The sequence below is a fragment of the Lissotriton helveticus genome, chromosome 10 (genome assembly GCF_964261635.1).
Source record: "Lissotriton helveticus chromosome 10, aLisHel1.1, whole genome shotgun sequence".
NCBI lineage: Eukaryota > Metazoa > Chordata > Amphibia > Caudata > Salamandridae > Lissotriton > Lissotriton helveticus.
The window spans coordinates 71,244,330-71,264,863 of record NC_136071.1 but is presented as its reverse complement, the minus strand read 5'-3'; the positions used below and the strand labels follow the sequence as shown (position 1 = coordinate 71,264,863).

At 46.9% G+C, this 20,534-nt stretch overlaps 1 protein-coding gene across 1 annotated transcript in view; it reads left to right on the top strand.

Moving 5' to 3' along the window:
* SYN1 (synapsin I) overlaps nucleotides 1–20,534 on the top strand; it is a 581,514-nt gene that overhangs the window by 527,496 nt on the left and 33,484 nt on the right. The window contains exons 9-11 of the mRNA XM_078664776.1: nucleotides 6,500–6,602; nucleotides 18,675–18,824; nucleotides 18,926–19,016. Coding sequence (XP_078520902.1) covers nucleotides 6,500–6,602; nucleotides 18,675–18,824; nucleotides 18,926–19,016 — 344 coding nt within the window. The remainder of the gene's footprint in view (nucleotides 1–6,499; nucleotides 6,603–18,674; nucleotides 18,825–18,925; nucleotides 19,017–20,534) is intronic.

The following is a 20,534-nucleotide window of genomic DNA, read 5'->3' as shown; positions in this document are numbered from 1 at the left end:
CTACCCCTCGGGTATGTATACTACATGTGTGGGGCCCGACAGATCTATCACTACATGGGAAGCGCTGGGTGGTCATTGGGATGATGCTGGCGAAGCGCGATATAGCACAGAACTGGGGTGCACCGACTACTCCGACGCTGTCGCAGTGGTGCAAGAACATGGATATGCTTATGTTGAAGGAACGGGAGGTCTATAAACAGAGACTCAACCCACGCAAATGGAATAAAATATGGACGCCATGGAACTCATATAGAGGGGATATTTGCGAGCCTTTACCGGAAGATGAGAATGCAGATAGTTCTGGGGAGGAGGATGAACAGGATTAATGTAACGACCTCTGGGGTGGACATTGAAGGGAGGGGATGCATGGGGAACAGACTCTGGTCTCAGGGACGGACTAGCTAGTGGTCCGAACTTAAAGTAATGTACACATATGCTCTACCTGCACTGATAATATGATTGTCCTATGATACGGTTCGTTAAGCTTGACCCTCTTATGTAGTATGTTCAAAGTTGGGGTGGAAAGAAAATTTGAAAGTTGCTCCACTGATTGACTGCAGCTGAATGTTGACGCTGCGATGTTACGATGATGCTTATTACTGCTAATTTGTGACGGCAACAATAAAAACACATTTTCAAAAAAAAAAAAAAAAGTGACGGACTGCATACTTGAATTCATCTTGGTGACGTACAATACGCCAGAGGTACTGGTCTGTGTACATGCCGGTGGTACCCAAAGACTGGTTCCTAACCACGCGCTTCTAAACCCCCTCGAACCCCCCCCCCCCTCCCCCTTCCTACCAGTCTTCTAATCTCCGAGCATGGACGCAGCCTCAGGGGTGGAGTCTGGCAGACAACACACACATACACAACAGACAACACTCAAAGAAATGTATTCAATTTCACACACGCAAACACATCCATTCACAACACTCTCCACCAAACATTCATGCATACACGCACGCCCGCACAAAACACTTTCAAATAAAAGAAAACCACACACACGCTCTTACCTTACATTGCTGCCGGTTCCGGTCCGCGCCACCTCTGGGCTCTGCTCTGCTCCCATCACGGCACGTCACAGGCTCACAGCACCTCTCGGCCAATCCTGGCGCCAGGGGGGGCACAGGCCTTCTCGCCCGCAGCACGCCCATTAGGAGGCCGAAGGGCTCCTAATGTGGGCATGCTGCAACCAAACAAAAACACAAGTGCGCATGCGTGTGCACGGTGCGAAAATTCGCCCTCCGTCCCCACTCATGCGCACTTGTGGTGCTGCATGCCCCTGGGCCTGGCCTGGTGACGTGACGTGATATGACAAATCTGACGGCAGACCACCCACCCCCTTCAGGGCGGTCTGGCGTCATGCAGACAGTTGAGTTCTTCTCCGAGCCCTCGGCGTCTTTGAACTGATTCACTTCACTTCAAAGACGGGCTGAGTGGGGGGGGGGGGCAACGCCCCAACACCCATAATGGACGGACCGCTAACTTCAATTAGCTTGGTACCTGCTCCATTGACAGAGAAGAACATTCAGTAAGAAGTTCTTGGGAGGAGAAAGAGTTGTCCGACCGGGTTTCAACTGCAATCCCTTGCAAACTTAAAGTAAATTGGTTATACACATCATTTACCTTCTGTTGTAAGTAATCAGCCAGCTTATCACAGTAGGCTTGATTATGACTAGAGGTATTTTTCTTATAGATACTGGTAAGGGAGTTAACTCTATTAAAAAGCTCTCTAGTTGAGTTTTTAGCTTTATTGATTTTGTCAGAAAAATAATTCAATTTGTCAGATATGATCAAAGCTTTGTTCTCTGCAAGGCATTGACTGTATCGGTCTCTCTCTTGTGAGCTGTAAGTTTTCCCACATATTTGTTCTTGTCTTATGCATTTTTGTTTTTGTTATTTTAGTTTAGAGGAGCATCAAGGGACGCAAGGTTTATCTCTGAAATTGTTGTTTGATTTCATCTCTGCTAGCTGCTCAACAACGCTCTCAATCCAGGCAGAATAATTTGCAGCCGCCGCGTCTATAATTTCCACCAGACTGGGGGAGTGGGGTGTGTGGTTAATAGGCTATCTGTCAGTTTGTTACACTCAATTTTGTGGCAGAGTCAGGTTTTTATTGTGTGTGTAGTTTTGTTTTTTAGTGTAGTCTCATCCAGCACTTCCATAGCGAAAAGACCTGCCTTATTGTCTGACCACGTTATTTGTTAGTACAGGGGTGAATTCAAGTGTGGGGTTATTTGTGAAAATGCCGTCAAGGATGTGACCAGCTGAGTGGGTTTTGCTAGAAATCATTTGTACAAATTAGAAGCTTGGCATGTAATCAATAATAGTCCATTGTCCCTATTTGTGATGGCTTCCGCATAAAAAATTAAAATCAGCTAGAATCACAAGATTCAACAGATGGTAGCAGCTTCCTAAAAGAGCACTGAAAGATTGCAAAAAGTTGGCTCTGGGCCCCAGGAGCAGGTATAGTAGAATGCCAGTACAAGTACTATTTTACTAATATACATAAAATGTAAAACATCATTTTGTCATGTGTTTCTTGCATGGCCATTGTCGTTTTCCCTATGTTAGCCTAATTATGCACGTTATAGGCCGCATTTCATTTTGCACACGTCACTATGTAAACACGCTTGCTTTTGTGCCACATTGTATTTTCACACAGAACCTGCATGCTTTTGTGTTCTGCTCTTTTGCCAGGATTTAGTCTGAACACCATAGACAAGGTCAAACAACAATCCCCCTTTTATTCTCTCTGGTCAGACATTAGCACCTAGACATAACATGAGACAGCAGCTGCCGTTTGTGAGCACACACGCCTTGTCATATAAATGAGAGCAGGAGTTCCAAAACATACACTGAGAGAGAAGGCCCGGAGGTAGGATTGCTTCATCAGCTGAGATGTATGTCCATCTACGTATGCTAAAGTACGGGGTCTGCCCCTAATCCCAGAGATCTATAATCTATAATCACTTAGCTTTAGTAGAGAAGAAGGGAGTTTAGGCCAATCTGTTTTATAATATGACAGGGCTTTTTATGATCTATGGTTTGTTAGCCATGCTAACGATCGTATAGATATGCATTTGTTTCCCCAATTTTGCTGCAAATACTGCATCTTAGAGCAGGATAGTTTAAATAAATATGCTAAGCTTCTTTCATGGTCCTAGTTTATCTTATTGTGGATGAGTGAGAGAGAGAAAGGGTGCGACCTGTTACCGTGATCCCTGAGAGGGTTGAGAGGGTTGTGTTCTGGGGTGCCAACTCACTTGTTTTTTTAGTAAGGTTAGGAGGGCAAGTGAGGCACTATAGCTAGTCAGACTCGGGCCCATGGATACTGAGGTGGTATGGTGACTCAGTCCCTACATAATGATGTTCTATGGTCCGAGGCATAGTTCTGTTCCTGAGCAGAATCCCTGCAACAATCTCAGGTTGTGGTGACTACTACAGACCCAGAAGCGCCAACTGACCCATTTTTGCCGGGGAATTCCCGGCAAGTTAGAGACTGTCCTGGGTAATTCACTATCCTTGAGCGCCTTGAGACCATCAGCTTTAAAGTTCCCGGATTGAGTGTTCCTGGGACAGTTCTGGCAATTCAGGGACATGGTGCAGCAACTGACCGCATCTTGAGCTGCGGCTTTTACCAATGCCCTTGGTGGGCGCTTTCCGCTGGAATTTACTCATGCAAAAACAATTGATGGACAGAATGCAGAACAATGTCATACATTCACCCCAGCACAGAGATCTGGGCCTAAATCTATCGTGTTTTTGCTCACCATGCCATTCCAGTGTGAACCCAGCCATATGCAAACCAGTCTTGGCACTGTGCAGCGGTACCCGCTCCCTAGTCCGCCCTAGTGTCAACAGCCTACACCTGCCCTGGAGACTGGCCGAGCCGGCTGATGGGGTCCGCCGCGGGTGACTCCCTTAGTTCTGCCTCTCGAGGGCTGCTGAAGAGCACTAGTGCTTCAAAGTGGTTTTTAAATGTTGGCAACTATGCAGAGCACGTCGTCGCCCTTGTTGCTTTCAATTAGTAGACCCTCAAGATGGCTGCCGGTTAGTTTGTTATATTTTTTAAAGGAAACCTTTCCATCCAATGAGAATAACACAGCTGCAGCTGGGCATCAGATCACCAGCAGACGGAGAGGTTAAGTAAGGAAGAGGTGGTAGGGATCCAACCTCGATTCTTAAAGATCCTAGTATATGACCTTGCAAAGCGGTCCCATCCACCTGCGGGGACGAGCACAGAGAACAGCTCGCATGCTCACAGAACGCTAGCTGGACTGCATAATGAGGAATAGCTCGGGCAGTATTTCTTCACAGCACATTCATGCGATACCTGTCTATTACAGTTGTATGAGATCACCACCTCGTGGCAAACTAATATATTACACATAATTAGTTCCGTCCTATTTTCAGCACATTGATGCGACACCTGTCTAGTTCACTTGTATGAGACCACCACCTCGTGGCGAAATAATAGATTACACATAGCAGATTTCGTCCTATATACAGCACAGTGATGCGACGCCTGTCTAGTACAGTTGTACGAGATTACCACCTGGTGGCCAACGCATAGATTACACTCGCAGGCTCCGTCGGTTGAACAGTCTGAATATAGATCAGAAAAGTAACTAGAAATTGAAAGAACTTTCTCTGCTTTTCTGCTGAAGAGCTTTTTTCTCCTTCTTTTTTACTTTTCGCTCCTAATGCTCACAAAGACACCGAGTGGAGCCCAAAGCTTCCTTGAATTTTGGCTGCACCGATTTGTTGAGCTGCTGACTGGTAATTACGCGAATCGACACTACTAGCAGACAGAAAGATCTTTGGTATTGAACAGCCTGGTTGTCTTCTCGCTGTCTGGTGGCCCGCTCTCCCTTGTAGAGAATCAGAAGTCTTGATTGACCATGGTCCGGACCAGTTGATATTCACTAGTACCTTTAATATTTGGGTGATTGGGTTTATTCCGCAGTTGCACTGCACGTATGACCCTCCGTTGCGTTTGTTGCATCGCACAATCTGTGGGATAAAATAAGTAGAACTGGCTAGATTTCAAGTCTCTTACGGGGGCAAAGTGAGGCACCAGTTGCTATTGGCCTTTCGCCCAGAAAGCACTGTGGGCCTCATTTATGAGAAGTGACGCATCGCTGCGTGAAAGCAGCGATGCGTCACTTCTCAGGGCGCCTTCTTTGCGACATGAGTGATGAGTCATATTTACTGTACGACGCATCATGTCGCAAGGAGTTACAGGTACGTCAGTATTTCTGACGTATCTGTATGGCGCAAAAGTGACGCATTGCTGGAGTGTGCCACAAAAGTGACGCAACTCCAGCAATGTGTCCTTTCACATGGGACAAGCCCCATGTGAAAGGGCCTGCGTCAGTCTTACGCCTGCTGTGAGGCAGGCATAAGTTATTGACACATTTGCGTCCTAGAAGTGGCGCAGTGAAATCTTATGGATTTCACTGCGTCACTTCTACGACCCTTTCTTGCGTCAATACGCCCCCCTTGCATACATTATACCTGGCGCAGGAATAATGTGGCGCAGGGGTTTACAAAGTGACGCATCTACCTAGATGCGTCACTTTGTAAATATATGGCACAAGAAGGCGCATTTTTTACGCCACTGATGCGTCACAAAATGTGACGCACCGTCAGCGTAAAAGTGACGCACAGCCTCATAAATGAGGCCCTGTGCATGGTATCTGGGAGGCAAACCCAAAGAACACCACAAAAAGGATTTTGTGGACAGTGTGGCAGGGGAAACTTTCCTGCGATGAAGGCGGAGCATTTCTGCTTTATTTTGCTTTTTTGAGGAGACCTGAATTCATGGTCCTGTAGTTGTCCTGCTGTGGAAGCATCGGGACTCTGACTAGATCACCGTTGTGGCTTAACAAGAGCAGTTGTAGGATCTACATATCATGTTTAGCTGGTAGTTCTTCCCTTCTACTCTCAAGTGACCTGTGGAGTGCAGCAAATTGTGGAATTATAAAGATACCGTGGCCAAGTACATGTTAATGCAGCCATTATCCTGTATCCAGCCACAGGATGTTGACATGGTCATTGTTGTACCTGGTTTGACCTGTTGGCTCTGGTCTGTGAGAAATTCCTCCCCCCAGAGATGGGGATAGTTTTGTGTAATGACCTCCATCTCCTTTCGAATGTGTATTTTTCTTTCTCAGATTTTGCTAGCTAACAGTGAACATTTTAGTAGTTTTTACATAAGGGTGGGTACCAGGATTAATGGAACATCAGATCAAAATCTATTACTAGCCAATTAAACATTTGTGGAAGGGTAGAGAAAAACTGATACTTCCTAACAAGGTTTTAATAATTTTTTATAACATAACATAAACATAATATATGTATTTGTAAAGCGTACGTTCATTCGGAGGTATCTTGGTGCTGAATAACATTATAGTGATTTCCATCTATGCAGTTTGATCCTCCATTTTTAATGGTTCTTCTTTTCTGATGTGAGTTGTCTCTCTGTCCCCCACAGGTACAAGCTCTGGGTGGACACCTGCTCTGAGATCTTCGGGGGCTTGGACATGTGTGCGGTGGAAGCTCTGCATGGGAAGGACGGAAAGGACCACATCATTGAGGTAAGAGGAGCTGCATCTTCAGAGTAGACAGCATGGACATACGGCTGGACACATACGTGATGGATAGAACATAGATTACTTGACTAAGCCCCTATGGCTCTGCTCCAAGGAACATCAAGGGGGGTTCCCTGAGGAGACCCATCAGTGTAGTATAATTGAAATCTGGGTTCACAGCTTTCTCAGGCCTCCACAACTGGATCTGTGGAACAGCCCTCGGACGCACCAGTGAGAAAAATGGTTTCGTCCAAACTCAATATGCGGACGTGTTGATACTACAAGGGCACAAGCCGGCACAGATTGAAACACAGATAAAAGTTTGTCTTGCACAGTCCTTGTGTTGTAAATCCCCTCACTCCCTGGCATTCCTCACAAAACTCTCAGGTCCCAACCTGACCAACATACACAATCATAGAAATCTTGCAGTGGGACCCAGGACCATGCTCATCCAAAAATGAGCCCGGGCAGCACTCATTCTAGGGGCAGAGGAGGTGAGCAAGTCGTGTCTGTTGTCTACCACCAACCTGAGAACAAGTCGTCTGTCTGGAGCAGTTGATCGTCCAGCGTAGTTCGGGTGCGATGGCCGTGGCAGCCCTGTGGAAGATGGGGTCTGAGGGTGCTCCAGAGTGGATGCTCTTCAGGGTCTTTAAGGAGCCTTCTGTCGTGAGCAGGGTCTGTTGGGTGGCGTCACTGGGGGTGGGGACTGAAGCTGTGCAGAGGTCTTGGTTGTCGAAGTTGTCATAGAGCGTCTTAATCTTGAGGTGAAAGATGGAGCTGAGTCTGTTGCAGAGGTCTTGGGTGGAGGGGATGTCTGTTGTTTCGCTGCCGGGTTTGGCAAATTCCTATATGATGGAGAAGAGTTCCTTGGAGTTGTCGGCATTGGTGTGGATTCTGTCTTGGAGGAAATTCTTCACATACAAAATGTGTGAATTAATACTAGCGCTACGCGTACATTCTAATCTTCTTGTTTTTATCCTAAGAAACTGACCTGGCAAACGAAAGTAACTTTTACCTTCTGTATTTGGCCGTGTTGTTGAGAGGTTTAAGGATTAACAGCTCAAATTAACAATGACTTACCTTCGGTAATGCCTTATCTGTTAGAGACTCTATCTAGCCACAGATTCCTTTCTTATAATATTCCCCAGGTGTCAAACTGGATCCAGAACATTTTCAAGCAGTACCTCTGCGCGCCAGTGGGTGGCGTCATTCAGGTTGGCATCATCTACGCAGGAAGTGACATGGGCGGTGCATACGTAGCCTCCAGCTTAGCAGTTACTTTTCACAGCCTTTCAACGCCAGAAGCGCAGAGCCACGAAGGGTGCTGATGTACAAGTGTGCAGACAGTACTGACCTCATACGGGTTACCCTGTGTGAAGAAATCCATTTACAGAGCAAAGAGGATGGGATGGTTGGTAGGGAATATGTGGCTAGATAGAGTATCTACCAGAAAAGGCATTACCAAAGGTAAGCAACTTGTTCATGTGATAGAGACTTCCAGTCGCAAATTCTTTATCTTAAAATAGATACCCACACAATACCTCTCCAGAGTTGGCTCTCTGCACAGATTTAGACCAGGATCTCCTGAAGGACCGAACGGGCAATGTGCCCATCATTGCAGACCTCACTGGCCAGACTGTAGTGCTTGGTGAACGTGTGCAGAGATGCCCATGCTGCAGATGTTCAGGACAGGCACACCGCAAGCTAACGCAGAGGTCGTAGCTTTAGCTCGGGTGGTCCAGGCAGTGAAGTCTCTTCTCCTCTTTGGAAGGCTGAGGCTGAGGAAAGAAGGTAGTCAAGGTGATGGTCTGGCCTACATGAAAAGGTGTTACCAATTTCAGCAGAAAAGAGGCAAGTGTTCTCAACACCAGTTAGTTTGGGAACAAAGGTTGTGTAAGGAGGGTGTGCACAGAGGGTGCTTGCAGTTCACTTACCTTCCTGTCTGATGTAATGACCACTAGAAAGGCTGTTTTTATGGTTAAAAAATGAAGAGACACATTTTGCAAGGTTTCAAAGGGTGCGCACATCAAGAAGGTAAGAACTTGGTACATGCCCCATTGGAGCATGATGAAGGGTTATGGTGCTAACATATGCTGTAGTCCTTTGAAAAAAAGAGCCACAACTGGTGACTTGAACAGGGAGGGTTGGATCCAGCAACTGCAAGAATGACGATATGACTGATAGTTACCCTTTAACAGTGCCCATTGGAGAACCTTGCTAGGCCAATGAGAGATCTAACAACAAAACCTCAGACATGGGTACAGAAATGAGGGTCAACATTTTTGGAAGCACACCAAGTCACAATTTCTCCCAATGGCAGACTGTCTTGGTTGATGGATGCCTGGCTGCCAGAATGACATTACAGCCTTCAGGAGGAAGGTCAAAAACGTTCAACTACCGCTGCTCAATCTCCATGCATGAAGGTGGAGCATGAGCAGGTTTGGTCGCAGGACCCTGCCCTGTTGCCGCAACAGTAGATCTCCACAAAGAGGTATCCTGAGGGCTGATGCTCATGCTCAGGAGTTCGGAATACCATACACTCGGTGCCCAATCCGGAGCCACAAGAATGAGTTGGGCCCTGTCATTCCTGATCTTCTTGAGAACTCTGGGCAGGAGTGGTATAGGCAGTAAGGCATACAGAAAGCCTGTGCTCCACTCAAGATGAAAAACGTCTCAAAGCGAGAGTTGCCTTGTAAACTCCAGCATGCAGAAGTGCTGACATTGTGCGTTCTCAGAGTTTGCAATTAGATCTATCCAACGTTCTCCTCAGTCTCTGAAGAGGCCTTGCAACACCTCTGGATGGAGACGTCTTTCATGATGCACTAGGCATCAGCGGCTGAGTTCATCCTCTCTGGCGTCCATAGAGCCTGCCAGATGTTGAACCATCAGGGAAATGCTCCGACATTCCAGCCATGTCTTGGCACAGGGTCCATGACCCCACCCTGGACTGTTTCTTGCAATACCACATGGCAGTGGTGTTGTCTGTAAACACCTGACCAGCCTTTCCGTGATGTAAGTAAGAAAGGCTTTCAATGACAGTTGTATCGCTCTCAACTCCAGCAAATTGATGTGGAGTTGAGACTCCTCCAGAGTATTCTAATCTCCACCTCCACCAAATTTCATCTTAAGCCGAGAAGTGACTCATCTGCCACTATAGTCAACTCTGGCTGGGGAAGGGAGAGGGGTCTGCCGCTGACCCAACTGCAGCTCGTCAGCCACCACTGCAGATCTCTTGCAGTTCCCTCTGATATCTGGACCAGGCTGGAGAGAATCCCCTGATGCTGCACCCACTGTGACTGAAGGTCCTATTGCAAAGCCCGGGTATGCCAATGGGCATGTGTTACCAGTAGGATGCAGGAGTCCATGAGGTCCAGCAGCCTCAGGGCCAGTCTCACTGAAATCCAGGCCCAAATCTGCACTCTATGCAGAACAGTTCTGATGAAAGGGAGCGTACAAGAGGGAGTCAGGTGTGAGTTTGGCACTTTTCTAGTGAACTTCAGTGAATGTAGGAGGTCTGCCGTAGTCCGGATGTGGGAGATGCCACATTCAACAGTCAATCATCAAGGTAGGAGAAGACTGGAACACCTGACCTATGCAGGTGCAATGCAACCAGCACCATCATTTTGGTGAACATCTGAAAGACGCTAGTAAGGCCAAAGGGGAGCACAATGAACTGATAACGCTGGTGGACCACCCGGAACCACAGGTAACACCTGTGGGCAGGCAGGCCAGAAATATGAGAATATACATCCTGCAAGTCTGGTGCTACCATCAGTCTCCAGGGTCTAGGGCAGATAGGACCTAAGCTAACATGAGCATCTTGAATTTCATCTTCTTCAGGAAGAAATTGAGAGGACGCAGATATAAAATAGGGTGAAAGCTTCCGTTCTTCTGGGGGCACCAGAAAGTAGCCGGAATAGCAACCATGACCTACTTCTGATGCTGGCACCAACTCGATGGCTCCTTTGTCCAAAACAGCCTGAACGTTTGGTGGATCAGGGAAAGGTGGTTCTTCCTCACCCAGTCTGGGGATGGTGCCATGGGTGGCGGGGATTATAGCAAAGGGATGGAGTAACCCTGCTGAACAGTTTGTAGTACCCACTTGTCCGATATTATGGACTGTCAGTGAGACAGGTGATGACAGGCCCTGCCACCAACTGGGTGCCCATGATGGTACAAGGGCAAGCTAAATTGGTTTTACGGCTGCAGCTGCCAGGGGGTGGAGGACTGGGTGGAATTCTGGCAATGTGCCCCACAAGACTTGTGATCGCCGTGTCTGTAGCCACAAAAGGACTGGGGAGTCTGTTGGCCTTAGTGGCTGGGGAGAAATAAACGTGGTTGCTAGACCCTACCATCACCACGGAAGGGGGAGAAAGGCAAAATGGGGTTGGCCTGGAGTCATGGAAAGTTGGAAGGACCTGGCAGTGGCTCAGCCGTCCTTACAGTTCTCCAGCACTGAATCTGCCATATCTCCGAAGAGACAGGTGACATCGAGAGCATGTTCCTAAGCATACCAGGACATTCTGAAAACCCAGTAGATCTCAGCCAGTCATAGCATCTGTGTGCTGCCGCTGATGATCCAATCGCTCTGCCTAGCAAGTTGGTCGTATAAAGTCTGCAACAAATGGTGAACTTTGCATCATCTCTGCTGTCTGCAATAGCCTGCGACAGTATGGCTCGGGTCTCCTACTCGACCATTAGCAGCACTTACACAATGAATCCCAAACCGTGTGGGTGTATCCACGAAAAACAGCATGCAGTGTTCACTGATTGCAATGCAAGGCTGGCAGAAGAGAACATCATCTTGCCAATGGTGTCCAGCCTCTTGGGTTCCCTATCAATGGTGTGGTAGGGAATGCGCCAGAGTTGACCTTGAATGAGGAGTCCTGGACAACCAGACTCTCTGGGGTGTGATAATGAATGAGGAAAACTGGGTCCCCAGGAGTGGGGCGATGGGGGCAAACAATTGTCCTGTGCATAGGCTCCTCTGTGCAGGGCCTCAAATCAGTGAGGGCTTTGTTATTAGGGAGAAGAGGTTCAATGGAGGCGACTCCCAGCTGAAGCATTTTTTTTTTTTTTTTGCAGAGTTTTATATAGCGCGAACTAGACCCGAACCGAATCAGGTATCAGAGCGCTTTACATATTTTTCCAGTTACGTTACATTTTTACGTTTTCCAGTTACTTTCATTTTAGGCACGGGGAGATTAAGTGATTTGCCCAGAATCACAGGAGGTTTTGGCGTCGTTACCGAGACTCGAACCCAGTTCCTCCAGGTCCGAGGTCGAGCGCCCTAGCCGTTAGGCCAACTCCTCTCCCCTCTCACCTTTGTCAAGACATTCGTTTTGACTGCCACCGAGGGCAGCATAAGGTCCAGGACCTCAGCTGCCCATTTCACCACCTTAGCAAATAAAGGCTCTTCCTTCATAGCCACACTTGGAGGACAGGCCAGGCCAGTGTGTTGGGAGGTGTCCAGACCACTGACATTTGCGAGTTTCCCATACCAGTTATCTTCGGCCTCATCAATGAGGTTTGTGTAGCCATAAGGATCCTCAGATCTTGTCCAATCATACTCTCTTCCAGGCCTGTCCAAAAAGGAGGAACTGGCTCCAACTCAGAAGGTCGAGTTCAGGCTGGCGTCGGAGTCAGTTTTGGGTGACGCTGATCCGGCTCCTTATCGGAGTTGTGTATCATTATGGGGTTGGCATCTGTGCCACCGGGAACAACATTGTTGAAACGGGCTCCAGGGAAGTTGGCAGTCACGCAATTGGAGTCAGTGGGCCGGCAGGTGCCGAGGGTGGCTCTGCCAGCGGAAATCCGGTGTGAGCCTTTGCCAGACACATGGGGAGCGAATGTGCTCTAGAAGTGTCATACTGCCTAAAAAGCTGGTTCATGGCCTCATAAAATTCTTGGCGTTGAACGGGAGTTGCTCCGGCTCCAGGAAACTCAGGTAGGCGCTGAGTAGACCCTGAAGCAGGCTCAGAGTGGGAGTGGGGCCTAGAGGGGCAACATTCCCTCGCCTCGTCCAAACATTTGGGCCAGTGTGGTGAAGTCAAGAGTGTTTCGACTGCTTTGATTTAAAAAATGTAGTCTTACCGGATGACTTCCAGTGGGGTGACAAGTGCCTGGAATGACTCCACGAACAGACCCGGGACCTTCCTTGCGACTGGGACGTAGAGCATTGTGGAGGCAACCATCTTCGGCCGACTAGAAGCTTCAAGTTGTCTCTGAGTGACTAGGGGTTCATGGTGCGGGAGTCCTCACAAGTCTGGGAGACGTGGTCCAGCTGCAAGCACCAAAGGCAAACCAAATGGCGGTCTGTCATAGACATCTGCCTGTGACAGGAACCACATGGCTTAAACCCCACCAGTTTTTGAGGCACCTCCTACCACACTGGGAGATATAGTCTCAAAAAAAGCTTCATAAAATGTCGAAAAAAATCAGTCAGAAATGACTGGAGATGGCTCCCTCCAGATCTGCGCTTACGAGCTCAGTAAGGGAAAAACTGATGTCAGCACACTGGGGTGGCCTGTATATAGGCAACGCGCACGTCACTTCGTTGAGGACAATGCTGATGTGGAGCTGAATGACGCCACCTACCTGCATGCAAAGGTACTGTTTGAAAAGTTTTCGGATCCAGTCGGATGCCTGGGGATTATTATACGGTAAGGAAGCTGCGGCTAGAAGTCACTATCAGATATGTGATTACATTTTACACCTTTGGTTCTGTAGAAAACTAAAGATCCTTCAATTCACACAATCCTTGTTCAAAATTCAACTGCCACCTGAATAGCCTGAGTTGCCTCCTTCTGATTATTTATTAGCTAAGTACCACAAAAAGTTTAAAGAAAAAAATTAAAGGTAAACAGGAGAAAATTTGTTTACATGTTTCAATGTAAATTAATGTTAGTGACTGTCAACATGGATGACATGGGAACCAAAGTTATTCTGTGGGGAGCACACAAATGTCTTTTAGCAAACCTGGGCCTAAGTTAGAATGTATCGCAAGTCTACACGGTCAGAGAGGGCTTTGGGACTCAGCCTGTGAACAACTAATTTCAGAGATAACCTTAGGCGATTTAATAGGGCTCAGACATCACCAGTGGAGTGTTTTCCATCAACTTACCTTCAGATACATCCATGCCATATGGTTGCCCGAGTTCCCATGGTAGAGAGAAATCAAAAAGAACACACAGCTATACTGCCGATGCTGTCTGCAAGTTATCGGATGCTGTGAATAGGCTCCCTTGGTTGGTTGGTCAGTCCGTTCTCCTTTAGCAGAGCTAAGAAGCTTTGCTCTCTCCATTGGGTAGGGCGGTTGGTCGAAGGCAAATCAAGAGTCAACAATCTTAGATAGGTAAGTTGGAGGCTGCTCCTACTTGTGAAAGAGCTTCGTATGACAACTCTAAAGGGGGGTGTCTCTTTTCCAGCTCATCGTAGACACTTAACCCTGTCTTCAGGGAAGTTTAAAAGGTGCAAAACTGCTGCAGACTCTCTGGGCCCCAGCTATGCACGATTCAATTAATTGCAACCTGTGGGCCTTCAGTGTACCATTCCAAGGAAGTGTATGATATTCCTTTAATTGCAACTAGTGAGCCTTCAGTGTACCATTTCAAGGATGACCATGGGGAAACATCCTTCACAACGCAACTTTTACAACGCACTACCATTACGACGTAACTTTTACAACGCAAGTTATTACAACGCATTGCGCTGGGGGGCGCTCTAGGATAGGGAATAGTTTAATTTACTATCCAACACCTTCCCTACTATCCACGGGGACCGGAGTTGGAATAGTAAATTAAACTATTCACTATCCAGCGCCCCCCAACGCAAGTCGTTTGAACGACTTGCGTTGTAAAACCTGCGTCGTAATGGCATGCGTTGTAAACGCATGCGTTGTAGTGACATACATCCATGACCATGATATTCCTTTCACTTTGAGTGCAACCACTGAGTCTTCAATGTATCATTCCTAGGATGACCATGATATTCCTATCAGTTCAACAACTGAGTTTTCAGTGTATCATTCCAAGGATGTCCATGACCTCAGTGGCGGCTGGTAGGGAACGGTGGCAGGGGGGCAAGGGAAATTGTGGGGGTTTTGGGAAACAAATAAAAAATAAAACTTACCTGCTGGTCACCAGCTGCCAGCCGCTGCCTCTTCTCAGCAAGAGATGGGAACAGGAATCACCCAGGCTTCCAGACACCCCCAGCCAATCACGACGCTTCTGATAGCAGTTTTGTGATTGGTCTGAGCACCATAGTTCAGCACTCAGAGAGGGAGTGGAAGCCTGGGCATGTTCTTCCCCCAGGCTGTAATATAGCCTAGTTGGAGAACATGCAAAGTGCACACAACTGTTTGGACGACCAGAGGCGGCCAGCCAAACAGTCATGCGCACTCTAGGTGCAACAGCAGCCACTCCTGCTCCCTGTGAAGCGGGTTGCCAACTGCAATACTAAAAATAAAATGAAAATGGTCCACTATTATCATTTCATTTTTTCCTTTGCATTGCTTTAAGCACCTTAGCGAAGGAGATCCTGCGGCATGACATTCCTATCAGCTCAACCAGCGAGTCTTCGGTGTACCATTCCAAGGATGTCCATGAGTTCGTCAAGAGCCTCTTTAACCTGAGTGATCTCACCAAAGCCTGGGAGGGCAAGCTTCACATTCTACAGAAGTCCCTAGTTCCTTGGAAGCACTATCACTGGTGAATTTTTGCAGCAATAAGTCTGGTCAGTGAATATAAATGTAAGGGTTTCCATTTATATGTGCTTGAATCAAAGTAAATCAGCACATTGATTGATAATCTAACAGCAGGAAGGGTGCAAGGACGTTCAGTGCTCCTGGCCAAATGGTAGCAATCCTCAGGCCCCAAAAGGTCAATTTTGGGTGGCCCTGTGCTGTGTTTTGGCATCACCACTAGGAGCACCCTAATGCCTTGCGTTAGAGAAGCATCAGTTCAGATAGATAGATAAAAAGACGGACGGACTGATAGATAGGTAGATAGATAGATAGATATATAGTACGGCATAAGCAGTATCCTGCGTCTAAGCAAGAAAGTTGGTATACCCATGAATTGAGAGCAGGAAAACAAAAATGCAGACGAGCTGAGACGGCATGGAGGAAAAGGAAAACTGAGGATAGCCGTGTAGCTTTCCTAGACGCCCAATCAGAGTACTATAAAAATATAAAGCTAGCTAGGAAACAACACCTAACGCAACAGATAGCAGAAGCGGGTAATTGCTCTAAGGAGCTCTTCAAAATTTTGCAGAATTTTATAAAACCAACTGCATGTGAGAGCTCCGACAATTTCTCGCAGGCCCTATGCGATGAAGTCTCACTATTCTTTGAGGACAAAATAAATACTATTTACGAAAGAATAGTAGCAGCTAATAATATCACAAATAAGACCAACAAATGCCCTCCTCAGACCCCGCTAATATACAATAAACTTCCTCTGACATCCTTCCCTCCAATTGACAATACAGAGCTCCTCTCCCTCTGTAGTCATATTAAATCAGGATCTCCCAACGACCTCATTCCTGCCAAAATGGTTGGCCCTCTGATTTCTCTCCTGGGATCCCCCATACTGGAAGTGATTAACACCTCCCTTATGAAAGGCCAGGTCCCAGCAGACTGGAAAAAGGCGGTGGTGAACCCGATAAGAAAAAAAGCGGCATCTCCATGGACAGACCTCTCTAACTTACGACCTATCTCTCTCCTACCCTACATCGGCAAGGTTGCGGAGAGGCACGTGAACACCCATCTTTCCCAGCATCTTGAAGCGACGGATGGCCTGGACTCCTCACAATCTGGGTTCAGGCCAAACCACAGCACAGAATCAGCCCTTCAAACAGTGACCAATAACATCAAAATGGCACTGGATGACGGCAGCTCTATGATTCTGGTGCTGTTGGATCTTTCCGCCGCTTTTGATACGGTGTCTCACGTGGTGCTTCTCAACCGCCTAAGGGAGGTAGGCATGGAGGGAGGGGCTCTGGCATGGATGGAGAGCTTTCTATCTGGCCGATCCCAAGAAGTTAGGCTGGGCTCCCATAAATCCATCCACAGGGAGCTCAACAAGGGAGTGCCACAAGGCTCTTGTTTAAGCCCTACACTTTTCAACGTGTATGTGGCCCCCCTAGCCAACTTAGCAAGATCTTTCGGGTTCACCCCGGTGTCGTACGCTGACGACACTCAACTCCTTTTTCCCTTCAAAAACCTTACACCTGCAATAAAAAGATCTTTTGCAGATGGCATGAGAGCCATTGCAGAATGGATGTCATCAAATTGTCTGCAGTGTAACGTAGGGAAAACTGAGGTTATGCTGTTCGGGCAAGAGGCAACACACTGGTCATCTGACTGGTGGCCCTTAGAGTTAGGCCCTGTCCCCATCCCCAAGAGTACGGTTAGGAACTTGGGAGTGTTACTTGATCAGCAACTCACATTTAAAGATCATGTAAATCAAGTTGCCGGTACCTGCTTTCGGGCTATTGGGATGTTAAGACGAGTCTTCCCCTACTTACCGGACCATCACAGGAAAACGCTAGTGCAGGCTCTTGTCATCAGCAGGGTGGATTACTGTAACGGTTTGCTCCTTGGAGCAAACGAGGGACAACTTAACAAACTACAGGTAATCCAAAATACAGCAGCAAGGATTGTCCTGAACGTTCCTCCGAGGACTCCCTCCTGTCCCCTGCTGATCAGACTCCACTGGCTCCCAGTGAGGAAACGTGTCCAGTTTAAAACCTTATGCACCATCCACAAGAGTATGATAGGGGAAGGCCCTAAATATTTGACGGAAATTTTCCAGTCCTATATCCCTGGGCGCTCTCTACGCTCTAGTAACCAGCAGTTACTGCAGGTACCCAGAGTAAAGAAGACCAGACAAGGTGGCCGTGCGCTGGCCTATGCTGGACCAGTACTCTGAAATTCTTTGCCTCCCGAACTAAGATCACTTATCAGTCACCTGATCTTTCGGAAAACCTTAAAAACATACTTGTATCCCAGTAATTAATGCCTCTCTTGCTTGTGTACCATCATCATAACATACCTATCCAGAACACTCCCTTTGCAGCAACAGCGCGGAGATACCCCTTCGGGGGTCTATTCAGGCGCTTTACAAGAACATAAAATAAATAAAATAAATAGATAGATAGATAGATAGATAGATAGATAGATAGATAGATAGATAGATAGATAGATAGATAGATAGATAGATAGATAGATAGATAGACAGACAGACAGACAGACAGACAGACAGACAGACAGACAGACAGATTAATGGTAGTCCCCACTAGCCGGCGTTGAAAGCAGAAGACTGTCCCAATTGGTTTCAGGGCAAAAATCCCAGCACTTATGCCAATCAGCGCGTTTGTCTTGGGCCTGGTCGAGGTTTCATCAGGCTTCTCCCAGTCCTGCCACCCATAACCAGAGACGGATGTACGACATTACAACGCATGCTTTTACATCGCATGCTTTTACAACGCGGTTTTTACAACGCATACCATTACAACGCATAGTGCTTTTGGGCGCTGGATAGTGAATAGTTTAATTTACTATTCCAACTCCAGTCCCCGTGGACACTAGGGAAGGTTATTTGATAGTAAATTAACCTATTCCCTATCCTAGAGCGCCCCCCAGCGCAATGCGTTGTAATGGTTTGCGTTGTAATGGTTGCGATGTAAAGGCACTGCGTGGTAAAAGTTGCGTTGTAAGTGATGTTTCCCCCAGAGACACCACCTAATGACATCAGTTCCACACAAGCTTTTGCATTCTGGTGCAAAACTGACTGTAGCATAGAAAATTTGTAATCATGCAAAAATGATTTATGGATATTTCAGAATATTAAAAAATAAATGGTGGTCGCAGTAATTAATTTGCGTGCCCAGAGAAACAAGTGAATGCATTAAATTCAATTGTTGGTCCTTGTAGTTGAACAGCATGAGGGCTTGTGGATGGAGGTGCACTGCAGAGCTGTGTGGGTGTGTTGTTGAGGTGACCTGTGAGGTAGGAGTGCAGTGCAGGGAGGGGTATCCATTGGTACACAGCATTGAACTCTGCCTCTGTGTGTCTAGGTTGTCGGCTCCTCAATGCCCCTGATTGGTGAACACCAGGACGAAGACCGCCAACTTATTGTGGAATTGGTGGTTAATAAGATGAACCAGACCATCCCTCGCACCCCCACGCCCTCGCCCGTGCGCTCCGTGTCGGGACAGCACTCACAGGTACGAGTACATAGACGTCATGTTTTGGGTAAGTGGCACGGGGCAAAGAGAGGGTTTGGCTCCAAAGTTTCTAAAGTGATGCATGAACTATCCTCTTGCAGGTTCAACAAGCTCAGCCCCCACAAGCCAAGCCAGGGCCCGGTGTCCAGCCGGGGACTACTCCCCCCCAGCAGCAACGACCTCCTCCTCAAGGTGAGAGATCTGTGTGGTCAGCAACATATGGTGCCCTTGGCTGAGTATCTAGAGCATTCTTACAGACACTGTCCACCAGAACACTAGGCAGTAGTGGGTTGAATGTCAAATGGGCAATGGGGGATTAATTCAAATAGAACTGGAGCAGGACATTGCTGATCAGGAGAGTTAAATGCTTGTTGGAGGTATCGTCCCCATCAATGAAGCATTTACGCGCTCACTCAACACAGGCCAGGAGGAAAAAAACAAGCCAAAGCCTTCCAGAAATGTGCTAGAATAAAAATGGCCTGCAATACATAATACTTTTATACTTGAAGAATTCTAGCAAATGTGTTTGCAAACCAAGGTTTCATTAAAAGTATGTGACTAGCCTGTATACAATGAACACTAGTTTAAATGAGTATTAATCATTCAAATGTTTTTTTTGGTATTATGAACTCAAAATTGCACGCATTTTTGGACGAACTATGCCCTAAACTGTAACTAGAACTGTTTTGGCTTTCATATCAATTGAACAGACCTTCATCAAGACAAAAAAAGGACCAATTTGGTCATGAGTTGAAAAGTCACCCACTATCTATGGTAAGTCTCTGGAGGAAGATAAAATGTAAGACTGATCACAAGTACATGCACTGGGAATACCATGCACGTGGATTTAATGATGGTTTTTTGCTAATTCTGCTGATTTGTTAGTAATTTACTTTATTCATCATTCTTTGCTGATGCATAGATAACAACCAGTAACACGTGCTGGATCTGCAGTATCTGAAAGAATTACAGGGCATATTATCAAGGCAGGCGAAATGGAATTATCGCTGCTTTCGCGGCTTTTAAGCGGCGATAATTTCATCGCCCTATTAGCAAGCCGTCGCTAACATCAGTTAGCGACAGCTTTTAGGCGATAGCGAGCGGTTTGGAGCCCGCCTTGCATGTCAGCGATATTTATCGCTAATGACATGCAAAGTGGGCGTACCCAAACTGTTAGTGACTGAAAGAAGTCGCTAACATCGCTATCGCCTATTATCAACGCAGGCGTAGAGATGGAAATATTCACGCTAAGCGCGAATATCTCCGAAAACTAACGCCTGCTGAGACCAGTTCTTAGCCTGTATATCCTATGGGAGGTGGATATTCAGGCTAAGACCCTCTTGGTGATAAAGCGTGAATATCGCTGTATTCCCAGCGATATTCACACATTTCGCCGGATATTTTATCGCTTTTTAGATAAACGTAGCTAATAGCACGTTATCTCAGCGATAAAATCCAGCGCGGCGATAAAAAAATTGTCGCTAAGCCTATTTAGCGATAAATATCGCTAGTTGTTGGTAATATGCCCCGACATCCCTTATTTCAGACGGGTTATTCTCCGGTCTGCCTCATTTGTCTTTAGCAAATGACTAAGCATAAAGCAAAGGATGAGGATTAGCAAAACTTCATTTTTTCAGGATAAAAACACCTCAGATGCATTGTTCCATAAATAGACCACACCTTTATTGAGTGAATGTGGAAGTGACACTG